Source organism: Solanum dulcamara, chromosome 6 (genome assembly GCF_947179165.1).
Source record: "Solanum dulcamara chromosome 6, daSolDulc1.2, whole genome shotgun sequence".
Taxonomy (NCBI): domain Eukaryota; kingdom Viridiplantae; phylum Streptophyta; class Magnoliopsida; order Solanales; family Solanaceae; genus Solanum; species Solanum dulcamara.
In genome coordinates, this window is record NC_077242.1 from 47,794,795 (window position 1) to 47,812,965 (window position 18,171).

Here is an 18,171-nt window from a genome sequence, read left to right on the forward strand (position 1 = left end):
TGACTAATTTAACACGATAGGTAGAATGAATAGTACCAAGTGTTGCTCATCTGTTGTAAATTCTGAACAGTTGAGCAACACATGCAACTTTTTCTTTTAAGGCTAAACTTGTGGTCAGTTCAGTGGGTTCACGGTCTCTGACTTACTGAAAAGTCTCAACTCCTGCTTCATTGGCAAAACTAATTTATGCCAACAACTTAGGCCTTATAGGCAACAAAAGTTTTGTCAAACGGATTTTCTTAAGCAGGGGTCATTTTTTAAAAAGTTTTGTTCGTGGGGCCAAAAGTTCAAGACCACCCCTTATGGAAGTCATACTTGCAAATCACCCTATGGAACACCATACCCACACACATTTGGTGGACAATTTAGAAGGAATAGAACCGCGGGATCTTCGCGGGGAAAAATAAGTCCCTAGTCTCAAGTATGTATTTTTTTCGCTTGCCATTAGGTGTGACATGTCTGTTGTAAATTACGATGTTAACACCATGATAGATTTACATAGCTCGTTACACATCCTGTAAGGTGGAACTTTTTTGGCTATAATATGCCCCAGCACCTGGGTACTATCAACAAAATTACCTTTTGTAGAAGTTTCTCACAAGTAACGGAATTCTCAATAAGGATGACAAAAAAATGTCAGGTAGATATATTTATCCCAATGGTCCTGTATCTTCCTTCTGAGTTTCAGACCTTTACCCTCTATTAATTTCAATCGTTCGTAGGAGAAATAATGGGAAGCCTGCCCTCATCAGTTCACTAGATATGTCTCCAGCACTAATTGCCACACAATTACTTCTTCAGCAAATGCTTAATCTTTTTCTTCTTTTTTCCCTTTTTTTATTCGTTTTCCAGCACGCCAATTTATCATTTTTAGTATATATAACAGTGTTTAGTTTATCCTGTGCAACGGGATGACAAGATCATACCTAAAATAATTTAAATTAAGTAAGCAGACTGCAGCGAAGAGAAATGACTCCCTCCATCCCATTTTCTGTGAGGCAATTTGACCAGGCATGGTCAGCACAGAGATAAGTAGTGTCTTAAGTCTATTGCTAGGACTAGAGAATTACATTCAACTAGTTGTCAAAAACTTAATTTGACCATGAAAACATCATAGCATAGTTTAAATTTAAATTCTTAAAACTTTTGAAAGTTGCATGAAACATTACCAACAGATGAAATGTGTCACACCCTTGGGATGCCCTAAAATAGGAAAATTGTCGTCATTGGGATGGAAGAAGTGACCATAAGCAAAAAATTTGACAAGGTACAATATTTTGTATGTCGCATTTCACAGAATTCTTGATAAGTCAGTGTGGCCCTGAGCCATTCCTAGAAGGTGTAGTAATTACTCTAGCACTACCATCTCCGGCTAAACTATGTGAACCAACTGGACAAAAACATGGTAAATTTTCTATAATTCTTTGCAATGACTTGGTAAACAATTTGATGAGACATAAACCTAAAATCTGCCGGTTTAGAGCACTTGTGATATAAGTATTAAGCCCATGCAAGAGGTATATTGGTGTTCATTGGAAGAAACATAAACCTGAAATTCTGCTGGTTTAGAATACTTGTTGCTATCAGTATTAAGCCCATGCAAGAGAAAGAGTAATGGTGCTCCCGTCGCTTGGTACTGCTCCAACAAAACTTCCTTAATCTCATCAGTATAGAAGACCTGGGTAACCTGGTACTTTTCCTGAAAAAGACCAATAAAGGGTAATCAAATCCTTGCATTGCCTTAAACACTTAACGAAAAGGATCAGCAATGAAATACAAGTTTGAAAATGAATAGTTACCTGGAAGTGAGAAGGTGGTTTTATTTCTCCCATCCAAACAGCATAGTCGGCCGGTAACCTAGGAATAAAGAGCATAGATTTCCCACTTGCTATATCCTTCATCAAGAAAGCAATATTCAAGGATGCTTCAAATTTGTAAGCATTAGAAAGTTAATAAGGTTCATCAGCCACTATCTATTAAATTTCCTTACATTAAAACATTAATAGACTTGAAGAAAAAGGAAGAATCACATATTCCCTATAGAAGCCTCAACTAGTAACACATCTTTCATATGGTTTAAAATATTACGACCCGTAGAAGGGGTCCGTAGACCCAACTTTTCAAATTCCAATGAGCCCATATTTGAGCACCCAATTTCCACGAGGGGTCTTCTACGGCCCGTAGGAGTTCCTACGGTCCTAGGATGACCTGTAGACGGCCAGAGACAGTTTTTAATGAGGGTTAGTTTGGTCTTTTCCCACCCTTTTCAAACCAAAACCCTAACATTTTGGGACAAATTTAGGTCCCTTATCAGTACCCTACGTGCCTTTTCCCCTCATTAACACTTCAAACACTTAGAGCAAGGATTGGAGAGGAGAAAAGCTAGGATTCAAGCATATTAATCAAGTTCTTCTATTTTCGCCAAGAACATCGTTCTTCTAGCTATGTAAGGCTAATCATAACATTGGACTGAGTTCTTCCTCGCACCCTACATCTACAATCCGTTCTTATGAGTTCAAGCTTGAGTTTTAGTCCCATTATATTGAGGTTTCGAGTGAGCTATGATGTCTTTCATTGATTTCTCTGTACAATTATTCTATTGTGATCATTCACATAAATTCAAATTCTTGAATTTGTTGTTTAAGCTTACATTCACATGAACCCTAGTTGAGTATTTGTAATTGCTTTTAGTATGCAGTGTTTGAGTTAAAGAATGATATATATTCATGTCTTGATTGAGAAAAAGTTTTGAGCACAGTATATCCCTTGAGTTATAATACAAAAATTACCAAGTTTATACATGATTCCTATCAATTCTAAATGAGTTAGAGTAATTATACATTTATTTATCTTGAGACTGAGTAGAGAAATAAAAGCTATATTTTAATGCATTTATTTAATCCTTTGTTTGTAGAAATTTTAGTCTATGTATAACTAATACTAAGTATTAGTTATACATAGTATTAGTTATAAGCCTTAGTATTACAAGGTGTATAGCTAATACTTAGCAAACCATGGTATTGCAATACATTGGTTATTAATACATGGATAAGCATTAGTAAAGACAGAACTGCTCCTAATACACAAAGCCAAACAGTGGATAGGAAATACCTAGCATAAACTAATCTCAACATTACTAATACACTCTATTCAATTTATTCTTATACACTCTATCAAACGACCCCTGAGTTTCTATGACAAGTTCTACAGTAGAATTTTCGTCTATATTATAATTTGCCTCACTTTCACTGTAATTATGGCCTTCATAGCCTTTTGTGATTTTAATACAATTCTGATACCATTTCAACAAAAGAAAAATTGATTGCACAAAAGTATTTATTGAGGATGACTAAAATCAAACAATAAGTATAATGGAGTGATTTAAGTGCCTTAAATCTCTTTGTAAGGGGAAATTTGATCCTAGAGAAGCCCAAATAATTGAATCTTTAAGTTCATTTCTCCTATATTGACTTCAAGAATACAAACAAAAAGTTATCACCTTCACCAAAAAACAAAGAGGAAGTTTTAGCAATGTAATCACTGGAAAGGGAGAATTTGAGTCTCCCTATCAGTTCAAACAAACATGCAATTGAATCTAGACAACATCAGTCAGCACATCATAAGCTATTTCTCGAACAAGGGATTAGACATTTGAGAACTATCAGAGAATCTTTAGAAAGAAAAAAAAACTCTTGTTTATAGCAAATCTTACAATAGTTCCATAAAATCCCGGCTCTTTCACTCCAAACAAGTAGGCGAAATAGCTCTCCTGTCTATAAGCAACAGAAGTTAGTAAATAGTTCGATTACTCTCCTCAATGAACAGATAACTGTTAGGATACAGAACATTGAAGCTCAATTCTAAGCCTGCTGACAGAGATTCTATAATGAAATGTAATTGAGAAAATAAACAAAATGAGAGAAAAGTTGTAACAGGAATGCACGGATAAATTAAATTATGGTCTGCAATCACTTAGCGATATTTGACATCAATTGTTGCATCCATTTATACAAATCAAATCCGACCAATTTGTGAAGGGTACTCCAACTACTGTTATTTTCAGTGACACAGGCAACAAGACGTAGAATGGTGAAAGGCCTAATTGTCATACGCTCTTCCAATCATTTGTTAGAAATTACGGTATAACAGAACATAAAATGTCAATTTGTCATGTAATAACTATAGATATATCCATCTGATAAAAACAAGCATAACCAAGTGCAGATAAACAGATATATGATTACTTATACCTGAACAGTTCTAGGTGATCGGTGCAATGTCGAGTTTGCTCCTCGCCACCCTAATTCAATTTTTGAGTTCCGAGACGAAAGAAGTCAGAAGAGAAAGATGAAATGAGTGAAGGTTAAGAAGAAGAAAAAATACTGAAAGAATAGAGAACCTGTAGGAAAACAAAGCCTTGGAGAGGACGAGCGCATGAAGTTAGGTGCTCACGCAGAGAGTTGAAGAGCTTCTCTCGATTGAGTGAGTGGAGTTCCATGGGGATCATCGGGGGAGAAAGAGATGATGGAGAAGAAGAAGCCATTGGAGAGGTTACCACCGATCTGGCCGTGGCCCTAATCGAGGAGTTGGAAATAGCAGTTGATTATTGATGATAATTTACATAAATATAATATATTAAGAAAATATTTACTATTTATAATAATAATATTTTTTTCATTAGACACTTATAATATATTTATAATACAGTTTTAATATATATTATCGAAAATAATTTATAAAAATCATATAATATAAGTTTTATTCATGGATAATATATTTATTACACACTTTAATATATTTATAATATATTGTATCAATTTTTTACCAAATAAGCATAATATATTTTAAAACACTTATAATATATTTATATTGCATGCATAATTCACTTTTAATACATGATAGATATATCATAATATTGTTATATATTGTTATAGATGATAATAAATAAAAAAATATTTCTAAAATTAATAATTATTTATTAAAAAGTGTTCACCAGGTAATTTTTTCATTATTGATTCCGGCTGTTTATAAAATGGTCATGAGCCGGGAAGTCCTTTTCCATCTGAATTTACTTGTAATTTACTTTGAATTAGGTGACTGATTAAAAAAACTGTAAACAGCTAATGAAGTGTTCAAAAATAATAGGCGGAATGACTTGAAAAACATGTTGTCACACTCCGAGTCCACACCCTAAGCGTGGTCGGTATTCGAAAATCATTGTTAGTTCCTAAAAGAATCCTTGGCCTGGCTGATTATTAAGCGAAAGACTTTATCTTGATGATAATTTAAAAGCACTAAGCAACTTAAATACTTAAAAAAAGACTCATGATATATCTGAAAATACTTGAAATAGCAATAAACAAATGTTTAAAGGATAAGCTCTAAAAATTGAAAGTAAACCTATACTCAGTCTAAGAAGCCTCTAACTCTGAATTAGTACCAGGACAAGCTCACGGCTACCTCAAAATAATAAGAAAATGACACGATTGTAAAGGATCCCTCCAAAAGCAAGGAGGTCTCACCAAAAGATGATGAAGGGTGATCCTCAACGATACGCCTATTGATTATCTCTAGCACCTGTGTCTGCATCATAAAAATATGCAGCGTCGAATGAAGTCAATACATGGAATGTATGACATATAATATGGCAGAATGAAACAATATAACTAAACTAAAGACCGAATATAACTCAACAGTGAAAACTATGATCATGTTGTAAAAAATCATCTAAAATTTATACAATTATGATATGCAATAAAAGCAAGACAAAATAACATAAGTTACTTTTCTTGGGGAGTTTCTCTAACCGATAACCACCACTATGGGCTTCGTGATGATAGAAGGTCTTGCCTACATTTCCAGAGCCATCTCATACCTTGCCAAGATATGAGACGATCTTTAACTTATGGATCCATCTCATGAGCCTTCTTAGAGGCAATAAAGAGTCACTCGACTTTCAGTGCGATTCTATCTACGCTGGCTACCTAGTTTATAGGACTTAAGTAGTTTGAACTCTCTCCCATCTCGGTACTCAATACTACTCCCAAAGCATTCAATTAAATGCTCATACTAAAACTGTGAGTAGAAACTCAAAATGCTTCTTTTAGCTTTCTTGTATCTTAAACTCATACTGTCAAACTTCTTTCTCAAACTATTGCTCAAAAGTACTATTTATGCTCAATACTCAAACTCATTTAGACTTGATAACATTATGCATGAAATTTGCAATGTATAGCTCTTTGAACTCAAATAATATAAGGTTCTTAAACTCTTTTCTCGAATCAAGACACATAATATGTAGTTTTTTAAATAGAAACAATGTATGGTAAAAGTAATGTAAATATTCAACTAGGGTTCATATGATTACAAATAGAAACAACAGTTTCAAGAACTTTAACTCATTGGAATAATCTCAATTTCAATAAATATAGAAAACTCATCGAAAGATTTCATAATTAACTTAGAAACTCAATATAACGGGAACTAAATTGAAACTCAAACTCAAAGCGAATGAAGAAGATGTTGGGTATGAAGATGAACTTAGTACAAAATTGTGATTATCCTTACATACTTGAAATGGCGATTATCTAAGCGAAACTTGAATATCTTGGTTGAAACTCTTGAACCCTAGCTTTTCTCCTTCTCTCCAACATTTGCTCTCAAAAATATTTTAAATGTTAATGAGTAAAAAACCTCTTAGGGTACTAATAAGGGACCTATGTTAGTCCCAAAATGTTATGGTTTTTGTTTGGAAAAGGTGGAAAAAGACCAAACTAACCCTCATTAAAAATTAACTCTGGGCACCATGGGCCCTTTTACGGACCGTAGAACTTTTTACAGACCATAGAAGGCCGGTCATAGAAGATGGCGTCCAAAATTGTACTCTACTGGAAATTGGCTCTATGGGTCTATGACCACCCTTCTACAGGTTGTAGACCATAAAACGGGTCTTAAATACCTCTCGTAGAAATTCATAGAAGAAATTGGGACTAGGGGTATACAGTATGTAGAACTTGTTACGGGTCATAAATCCGATCGTAGGACTTAAGTTCTCATTCCAGTAGCTACTAGAATATGTCGCTGGGTCTATGATGGGACCCTACGAGTAATAGAAAAGTTGACGGGTCATAGAGTGGATTGTAGGAATGGGTCTATCAACTCAAATTTTGGCTAAGTGTTAAGGGACCCTACGACTCGTCAAAACTTCTACAGGTCGTAGGTGACCTCGTGGTCCACCAGGCAACACTTTTCCTCATTTTTTCATCTTCTCAAGGCTTTTCGAGATCGATCTAAGTTAGAATAGTATGAGCTGTTACACTTGTACTTGGCTCTTTGTCATTTGGTCCCTTCTAGTCACGACTTTGCCAAATTAATATTTAAAGTTATTAAAATATGTTATTTTAAATCTCTCTGACCATTAACCATGTTTATGTGGCATTTATTTGTTGAATTGGATGAAATGCATGATTATACGTGTTTAAAAACAAGTGAAGATAAAAATTTTATTTTAAAAAATATTAAAATAAAAAAGAAAAATATAATAATAAAAAGAAAAGCTAAAAGATCTCATCTTCCCCATTCCTATTTACTCTTTTTCTTCTTTTTCTTTCTAGTATGCATTGTCGTTGTTGCTGCCGTTGCCCCCTACCCTCTGCCTTCCCCCACTTCTTCTTCTTCTATCTTTCTCCATCCTCTTTCTATCATCTACTTGTTTCTCTATTTTCCTCTTCTAACACAAAAAATTTGCAAGAGAAAAAATAGAGGAAAAGAAACAAAGAAGAGAAAACAAGATTTAAATAGCAAATAGATAAAAAGGTTTAGAAGAGAGATAAAAATGAAAGTCTGGGAAAGATTAAGACTTATTATATTTAATTAAAGAAATCAAGAAACAAAATGAAGATAAATTTGTACTCCAATTTTAGTTTCGATGGATCTTCCGGCAAAACAACTCGTCGGCGGTGACTATTTTTTAATAAAGTGGTTGGAGAGACATTTTCCCCAGTGAATCGGTTTTAAAAGGCTAATTTTGGAGATGAATTTGAGATTTTGATTTTATAAAATAGCATTTGTAATGATAAAATGATGTGGCAATTTTTATCCACATCAGCACGATTGAGAGACACTTATGGTTAAAAAGGTTTAAAATTATGTGTTTTAATAATTTCAAGTATTTACTTGACAAAGTTGTGAATAGAAGGGTCCAAGGGAAAAATGGAGCCAAGTACGAGGGTCTCTTAAGTCATTCCGACAAAATAATAAACCATTGATAATAAACGTAGTGATAAATATAATTAAAATGGTCTTAATTTCTTGGGAAACTTACATAAATAAACTATATTAAGAAAATATTTACCGTTTATAACAATAATATTTTTTTTACTGGACACTTATAATATATTTATAATATTGTTTTAATATAATTTTTAATATATATTAGTGAGAATAATTTATAAAACTCATATAATACAAGTTTTATTCATGGATAATATATTTATCACACACTTTAATAAACTTACAATACATTGTGTCAATTTCTTACTTAACCAGTATAATATATTTTAAAATATTTATATTGCATACATAATTTACTTTTAATAAATGACAGATATATCATAATATTGCTATGTATTGCTGTAGATGATAATAAATAAAAAGTACCGCAAAAATTAGTCATTATTTTTTTAAAAAAATGTTCTCCCTGGTAATTGTTTCTAATTTCTTTTATAAAATACTAATGTAATACTCTCTCCATTTTTAATTTGTTTGTTTTCTTTTTTAGTTTGTATTCTTTTTTCTTGTATAATTCTTTAATTCAACTTTACAGATGACATGTTTAACATAACAAGATTAAAAGACATTTTGATATATATTATGCTAGCGTTTGGTCATAGATTCCTAAATATTTTTGGAAAATCATATCTGAGTGAAGTTTGGATTCAATTTCAACATGTTTCACCATATCTTTTGGGGAAATATATTTCACTTTTAAAAAAAAAATATGAAACATGATTTATACATATAAGTTCTAAAAACTACAAAAAAAAAGATACTCGTAGGTTGGACACAAAATTACATTTTTATAATGAACTAGATAATACATTATCCAAATATTATAACACGATATTTTAATAAAAACTACTAATAACATAATTATCAGCTATTAAAATTCATCAAATTATAATTAGTTATGAAGATTCATCGATGCAAATAAATAGTAAATTATAACAACAATAGTAACTATATATTCTTTAATATAATTTTCACGTTCTACGAACAATCTCTTCACTATGATAATGCATTTTCAAATCAGATGATCGAGAAGTCGAATCAACATTGCTACTTTGAGGGTTGAGAAGATAGAATTATAGTTGGAGTCATAATTGATGGGGGGTGTTATAAAATATAAAGGTTTGGGGTAAGTTGTAAAATTTTAAAAGAACTAGACAAGTATATTTTGTCCCTAAAATCACTTTTTTTTTTAGATTTTGAAATTTTGGATCTTTTGCCGAAAAAGTTTCTCAAAACTTGACAAAATTCATGGCTAAACAATTTTTGCCAAAATTGTATGACACATGAAATAATAGCATATTAGAAACATTATTAAATACAAACTTTTCTACATAAGGCACCAAACAACTATTCAAAAGTTCATCATTCACCCAATTCCACAGGTCATTCATACTAAAATTCATTTGCTGAATCAGACAAATATATTTTTCACATATAAACAACCTATTTTCAACCTTTCAGAGGAAAATTGGTGATGCTCTGTGATTTTTGTTTATAAAAAATAAAGTAGAAATAAGTCAACCAAAATTTAGAAAAAGAAATAAAGTGCGAGAAAGATACATCACATTAAAAGATGTCAAATTTTACTGATTAAGAATGGAAAAAAATAGTACAAAAGAATTTCATTGAAAAAATGAAGAAATTTGATGAACTTTTAAAGATTGAATTAATGGTGACAAAGAGTTTAGCTAACAGGGAGTTTGTTTCCACTTGAAGATTTTTATTTTTTCTCCCAAAATTTCATCTGGACAACAAGAAAATGATTGAAGTCAAATAGTATAATTATATTGCAAGTCGGGATCAAACACACATCCTCAAGGAACTTTGCTACCTGTTATGATGAGTCGGAGATTTAGGATTCATTTTAGGCATCTTTCTCATGAAAATTAATATATTCAATGGCTAATTATATCTTTTTCTATCATAATGTGATTTTGTTTCACCTAAAGGAGTTCTAAGGGTACCTTGGAGTTAAAAGGAAAAGGAAGAAACCAAAATAATAAAAGAACAAGTCGAATCTTCATTAAGCATTGCCCATTCAATTCGACGCATCGCCCATCCAATTTGGCGCATCGCTAATTGGCTCTTAACTTACCAAAAATGACTATTTCCATCTCTTAAATTCTTTAAAGGTTGACAAAAAAGAACACTCGGCATATCACCGAATTGACTTGTCCATAGTCATAGTCGCCTGAAGGGAGAATTCAACTGCACAAGTCGGTTCAGCGAGGTGGGCTGACAAATCAACATATCATTGAACCAATTCGCGAGCCAGATCGAGATTGTCAAATTGACTCGAATAGCATTTTTGTGAATGTTTTCTCCAAAATATAAATAAATTTTTGAAGTGAGAGAAAATCAACTTTACACTTTCTGAAATTTTGAGTACATTTTCTACAAAAATTCTTAGCATTGTAAAGAATCTTATACTTGGAGATTTGGAAACCTTCATGTGATTGAAGATTTTTGAAGATTCAAGTCTTTAGGAATTCAACTCAACAATTATTATCGTTGAGAATTTTTGTATATTTTCTTTAATTCTTTCCATGAATAACAAACTTTCTCTATTCTTAGGGGTGTGCAATATAAGGATGATTAATCTACACTTGGGTATCATTTATTTGCTTATTAAATATTGAATTGAATTGGGTTTAGTTGTTTCTTCATGTTTCAATTATAATCTGAGGTTGCGAATCTGATTTATCATAAATATCTTATGTTGCTTGTGAAAGAATGTTAGATTGAGAAGAAATAGTTGATGATGGTTCGAATTTATTCGGTTAACAGCTGAAGTAAGAAATAGTTGAGTTGAATCAATACAAATAGATTGGGTTATGTTGATTACATATTGGGGTTTGATAAATCCTAAGTGAAATATAAAAGTTGATTGCTGAATAACTGTCATTACCTCAAATCTAGCTTACCATATGATATTCAATTGATTTTAGCAATTATTAATACCAAAATTACAAAATTATGTTCTATACTAGCACACATCTGAGAATCTCCACATATTTGTGATAAATCCATGTTTTTAAGATTTGTATTTGTCTAACTAGAGTAATTGTGAAATCATTCACATTCCATATTCAATTTGTTGACCCCCCCAAATTTTGTAATGTCCCAGAAGGTCATTTTTGAAAATTGTTATTTTACCCCCTTCCAATAGTTCTCTTGAGTCACATTTGATCAGAATATGAGGTTAGATTTGAAACCGAATCGAAAAGTTGAGATTTTTTAATGTTTTGGAGTTTTGTATATTTAAAATTTGAAATGATTGACTTTAGTCAATATAAGGAAGAGTTTTGATATTTTAAAAGTTGAAAGCATAATATAGTTGACCAAAGACCACATTTGGTGATAGCAAGCTCGGAATGGAATTCTAACAGTTCCGTTAGCTTCGGAATATAGTTTTTGATCTATATGGAATGTTGGTTTGGGTCTCAAGGCTTTTGGTTTAATTTTGAGCCGTTAGACGAGATGCGGGAAAAGTCAAGGTTAAAGTTTGACTTAGTCAATGTTTGAGGTTAGAAAGGTCATTTTTGGGTTTTGATGATTTCACTAGGTCCAAAGGGTGGTATTTGGTCTAGTTGAATATTTGGTTCAGTTCCCAAAACGTTTGGAAGAGTTTTATGTCCTTGGAAATTTAGAGATTCTTAAGTTTAAATTGACTTTGGTCAACATGGAGTTAAGGTGACTTTTTTTGGGTGTTTTGATTATTTCATTGATTCTGAAATATCAGTTCCAAACTAGTGGCATATTTGGTGTTCGAAAAGTTTTGGATGAATTTTGGGTGAGTTTTTAAGCTTCTTGGGTGTTCTGTCGTTTCATCAAATTGTGGCAACTAAAAAGTTAGTTATTAGTTTTAATGATACAAATATTATTCCAAAACTTCTAAAAGTTTGAGCATGAATTATATGACTGATCTGCAAAGTTTCGTGCATTTTCTCTAAGCCTAAATTGAACTTTCATCTCAAAATATAAAATAATTATTTACCAAAAAGAAATAATATTTGATTGGACAAATGAGCACATAATTGAGCTTCGATTGAATGAGTAGGTTTGTATTATTATTTGGAAGATTGATGAAAAAGAATCGGGTCATTTTCTAGTAAAGTTAAAGTTTGATAATTTGAAGATTTCAAGGTCGATGTTTACTTAGTTTTCGATAAATTTCATATTTGAACTTTTTTAATCACGAGTAAAATAATTTTCAAGAAATATTTTATATTTGAGTCAAAATTTTGGATCCACGTATTGAGGGTTTTCTTCAGAACATGGATTTTAGAAAAATTGAGATTGTGAGCTCATTTTTAACTTTTTTTCCCAAATTGGTTTTCACCGGTGAGTTTCAAACCCTTTGGGTTGCTTGGTTTTATAAAAATTTCTATACTTAACCCTAGGTTTTGAAAATGGGTTTTTGGGTTAATATGGTACCAATTTCAAAATCTTTGATATGGGCATTGTTAGTTTTGAATTCTTACTGGAATTCCGTCTTTGAATAAATTATATTGATTTGTAGACCCAATTGAGAGGAAAATCTCAAGTATTGGCTTGATTGATTGTTTGTTTGAGAAAAGTGAATTTCTTAACCCTTTGTTAAGTATATAAACATATATTTCTTAATTATGTGTGTTGGGGAGTAATGAAATTTGGTGAAAGGTTTGATATTGTGGTCAAATGTTCATATTGAATGGTTCTGATGATGAAAGGGGATAACATAAAGGTAACTGATGGTATATTGATGTGTGATGTGTTGTGGATGATTTGTATGTTTATATTGACTCTTTATTGATGATATATCCCAATTGTGTTGATATGGATTATGTATTGATATGGAATATGTCATCTTCTCATTATTTGTGTGAACATGCCTATTTGCATTGATTTTGAAATACTATGATGAGATCTATTTTAATGATGATGTCAAAGGAAAATGGTTTTGGCGATGCCAAAGAGAAATGGTTCCTGCGATGTTGACGAGAAATAATTTTGGCTATTGATGATATGCCGAAGAAGAATGGTTCTGATGGATACATTGAATTTGTAAGTCCCTCATGGTTTCAGCCTGATATTCAACGGATGTATATCGTAGGACAAACATGCATAACTTTACTTGACATTTCTTTTCATTGCATTACACATCATTACTATTGTGATCTTTGTAAGTGTTGTACTGACATTGTGATTGATGGATATGAAATATTGTATTGATGTCCTGTTTAAGCTAAAGTGTTGGTGTACATGTTGTGTACTACACTTTATGTGAATTATTAAGTTGGGCAGATTTTGTGTAGGTTGTAGTTGTGGATGTTCGGTTGGATCGAGTGACGAGAGTACCTGTTTTCTATATTTTCTTACTTAGAGTTAGTCGTTTGCTTGTTGAGTGCCATGTTATTTGGTACTCACTCTCTTTTATTTACACGTGTGTAGGTTACAAGCCTGGATCATCATGATTACTCTTCCTATCTTCTTGCTCCTTTATTATGTTCTTGTTCTATTTAAGGAACGATGAAATTGAGACTTATATTTCTTTTTAATTTATTGTACTACATTAGAAGCTTGTACACGTGACAACATAATTTTGGAGGTTATTTTTTAGTTATGTTATCTGTGTCATTGAAACTATATTAGACTCTCATTCTGTTATACTTTTATATTTTTCTTGAATTCATTAGGTTTTAAGCTGACTTATCTTGATTGGATAAAACAAGTGCCATCACATTCACTTTTGGGTCTTGAAAAAATGGTATCAGAACCCTATATTAATAGGACACATGTGTGTACAAGTGAATTCTAATAGAGTCTCAAGATCGATACTGAAGCATTTGTTACTTATCTTCGAGGGGCTATAGTGACTTTTAGGAAAATCTTCACTACTTGATTCTCTACCGTGCATCCTTGATCTAGTCTAATTCCTATCATTTCATTCTATTCTCTCACTTATAGTGATGTCTCATGCTTGATCCTACGTGCGTGCAGTTAGGATGTCATCACATGTTTTTAGAGTTAGATATGTTACTAACAGAGAAGTGATAGACCTATGAAAAAGATGTATGGTCAGACTTGGAATGCTCTACACTTTAAAAAGATTGAGTAAGGTTATGGTTCAACGATGCATTTTGAGGATACTTGAATGGTAAGGGATAACAGTGGTTTGAGGGAATGCATGAACATCTTATCTTCTATCGTTAGCATTTCAGCAAAAAAGAGAATTTTAATTGATTAATTATTATAATACGACTGCTTACCTGTATTAGTGTGTTACTTTTTCTATCAAACTAGTTTATGAAAGGGTGCATATGGCGTTAGCCTAGAGGCTGAACAAATTTGGTAATGTATTGTAGTTACTTAATGGGTAGAAAGATGTGGGCTATCTATATAGGAACTTCTTAGTGGGTATGATGTGTTCTAGTAGTGGATCTTGTGGATGCTCATGATGTGGTAATAGTGAGATATGGAAGTAGAGTAATCAGTTCAAGTACGAATACTAGCAACTTAAGGAGTTGTCCTTTATTTCACCCACTCAGGTAATGAAGTTCGATGTTACATTCACATTTGAGAAACCAACTGGTTGTTACTACGGATGCTTGAGTTAGACATTATTTATAAGGAAAATTATAGTAGTGGATCTTTGGTAAGGTATTAATGTGTTTAGGTGGTGAAGTGTATTTTGAGGATCTAATTGGGGACTGGAGATTTCATATTGAGCCAAAAGGAGTGGATTGATATTGAGAGAATAAGTTTGTGGGTAAAGGAATCCCCAATGAGTATATTTGTGTGAAGGCAATTGAGAATGTTAGTAAAAAAGTGCATGTAGAAATTAGTTAGTTCATTGAATTTGGCTGGTATATCTTGGGTTATGATACTTATAAGATTGGTTTTTTGGGGTGATGTGGCTTTATTTGTCTTGTTCAGGTTATGGTAATAGGGTAACGTTCTCATTATATGGGTTAGAAAATGCTGGGTAAGATTTGAGAAAGAAGTCTACATATGTTCGGCTCAAGTTTCGTGAAAAGTTCTTTTGTGGTTTCAAATTTGGTAGCTGGTACAATTTGATTTCTAACAAAGGATGTGGTAAGGTTGATAGAGAGGTGATCAATGATAAGCCAAGATATGCGACTTCATAAAATCTTCAATATATGGGTTAATGTTGATTGATAAGAGATTAATTTACATGGTTTGAATTTGAATTCATGTTTTACATTGTAAGTATAGATTGGTGGCAATAGGTTTTGTCAAGTTATGGATTGATAAGGTAAGAAATGATTGATCGTTTTGATTATTGAGCATTTGGGAAGACTTGTGCATAGGTTTGGTTGTAGAGATTTTGACTGTAAAAGGCCTAATGAAATGTTTCACTTAAAGTTTTGGTCTAGAGTACGAGGTAAAAGTTCATGGATTTTTGGCATGAATTTTTGGCGAAGGAATAATGATGATGAATGAGTTAAGAAAAAGAAGAAAGTCTTGTGCATCAAAGAGTTCAAGCATTTAGGATTGGATCGTGAGTATGAGTGAAGAATTCGAATGTCCTAGCAACATTGTGTGACGGAAACAAGTTAAGAAATGTGAAGAAATATGACATCACGTATAGATCTTTGATTCAAAGTTGAGAACTATATGGATTTTTGCCTTTAAGTTTAGATATGACAATGCAAGGTGGGTTGGTTCGACATAGATTTATGATGGGTTATCACCTACTTTTCTGAAGATTTGGTTTTGGTTTGGGTGAAAAATAGTGATGTATGAGAGATTTTGCATTTTTATGTTGGGTTGCATTGTTCAAATTGTGGTAGGTGACTTATGGGTGCACTACATGAAGGACTTACATTTCTACATGGTTATTGAGGATTTTGAGCCGGGTTGATATTACTTTGTTGATGGAAGCTACACAAACTATTATGATGAGTTACATAGACACTTGGTGGTGAATAAAGGTTATAAACTTACAATATACTTATACCAATTTTTTGGGGTGATCAAGGATTTCTATAAGATTTGCATGAATATACGATTGTCTAAATGGTGGTTGAGGCATAACATGCAAAGGGTTGCATGTGGTTGATATTGGTTTCTGATTCAATAGTTGTAGCTCGAGGAAAAAGCACTATCAAATTTGTAGTTAGTGCTATCGGCCTTGTGTAGGGCTAGTTTCCAATATGGAATGCTTTGAGTAGGGTTAGGGCGGATAGTAATCTTTCTTTTGGAAAAAAGAGAAGTCATTATTTAGAGTTATGGAGAATGGTAATGTGATTTCAAAGGAAATTTGGTACTAATGATGGTTTTGGAAGCATGAGTAGATATTCAGTATGAATTTTTGTTGTCAGTTGTTGGATTATGGTGTGAATATATTGGAGAAGTTTAAACTGTGGATACTAGAGAGGGAGTATTCTGAATTAATATAAAAGAGGAATTTGGACAATTAGGATATACTAGTCGCATTGCATATGCAAACCTTGTTGATAGTGCTTGTATGAGGTCTATCATGTGGAATTGCAGTTTCTCGTCAGTCTTTGTATTTATCTTGTCATTGAGAACATGTTTCAGCTATATGTGATTGACTTAGAGTTACGTTGGGCCTAGTTCTGTAGTATTTAAGTGTTGTCTACAATCACAACAACTGTTCCAACATCCCAACAACATTATTAGAGCTTCTGTATGCTTGGGTAGATTGTTAACTAAGTGGTTACTTGGTCATCTCCTATTTTGGATCAGATTAGTTGGGTTCTCCCTTGATGAGTATGCATTTTCCAAGATTAGGTTTTTGCAGCTTAAGGTTTGTGGGAAGATTATGTTGAGAACATGAAATTCTTCTATGGTCAGTAATGGTTTTGCGTATTATGAGTGTTTGGTGGTTGGTTCTGGCTTCATTCCTGGTTTTAACGGGTATTAGTTCAAAATTCTCTCATGGTTATGTGAGAAAAAGATTTATCCTAGTATTTGTGCTGTGGTTTAGAGGGTTTTGGTTCAGGTTTGGTTCATGGGTTAGTCCGTGTCTTGGTAATCACTCCTGAGTTGCAGATTTTCAATTTTAATTCAAAAGTTTAGTTTTGGGTAGTTGATCCTAATGGTATGGTCTAAGAATGAGTTCACTTAGAGAAACAAATACCGACTTTAAAAATTATGCCTCAGGCTCTTGGTAATATTGAGTACTCTTCTTTCTTCTACGTTATGTTCGATGACGAACATGGTAGTGGTGCATAATGCAATGACCCCAAAGATCATTTTTGGAAATTGTTAGAAAATTACTATGTTACCCCTCCTAATAGTTGCCTTGAGTAATGTTTGATCAGTATATGAGGTTAGACTTGAAAATGGATCAAAATTTTGGAGGTTTAAAAGTTGAAGTGATTCACTTTAGTCAATATTAGGAGTTCCAAGTCTCGGAATGAAGTTTCATCACTTTCATTAGCTTTGGAACATGACTCTTGGGTTAGTAGGACTGTTGACTCAAGTTTTGAGGTACTTAGATGAGTTTTGATGATTTCATTGAGTCCAAAATTTATTTCCAAGATAGTAGCATATTTGGTTTGTGTTCGAAAGTTCCGAATGAGTTTTTGGTGAGTTTTTAAGCTTCTTGGGTGCTTTGGCGTTGTTTCAGCAAATTGTGGCAACTAAAATGTTCGCTATTAGTCTTAAGGATCTAAAAATTATTTAAAATTTTTGAAAGTTTGAGCATGAATTATAGGACTGATCTGCAAAGTTTGGTGCATTTTTGCTAAGTCGAGATTGAACTTGGAAATAATTATTTACCGAGCAGAAATAATGTTTGACTGGGCAAACAATTACATAATTGTGCTTCAATCGCAAAAATAATATTTGACTGGGCAAACAAGTAGAGGATTGAGCTTCGATTAAACGAGTAGTTCCATATTATTATTT

At 32.6% G+C, this 18,171-nt stretch overlaps 1 protein-coding gene across 1 annotated transcript in view; it reads right to left on the reverse strand.

Annotated features, from left to right (window-relative positions):
• Nucleotides 1-4,602, reverse strand: part of LOC129891125 (uncharacterized) — a 30,505-nt gene extending 25,903 nt beyond the window's left edge. Inside the window, exons 1-5 of the mRNA XM_055966382.1 lie at nucleotides 4,400-4,602; nucleotides 4,251-4,300; nucleotides 3,713-3,773; nucleotides 1,800-1,895; nucleotides 1,550-1,699 (exon numbers count right to left, since the gene is read on the reverse strand). Coding sequence (XP_055822357.1) covers nucleotides 1,550-1,699; nucleotides 1,800-1,895; nucleotides 3,713-3,773; nucleotides 4,251-4,300; nucleotides 4,400-4,543 — 501 coding nt within the window. The 5' untranslated portion in view covers nucleotides 4,544-4,602. The remainder of the gene's footprint in view (nucleotides 1-1,549; nucleotides 1,700-1,799; nucleotides 1,896-3,712; nucleotides 3,774-4,250; nucleotides 4,301-4,399) is intronic.
• Nucleotides 4,603-18,171: the final 13,569 nt, after the last annotated feature.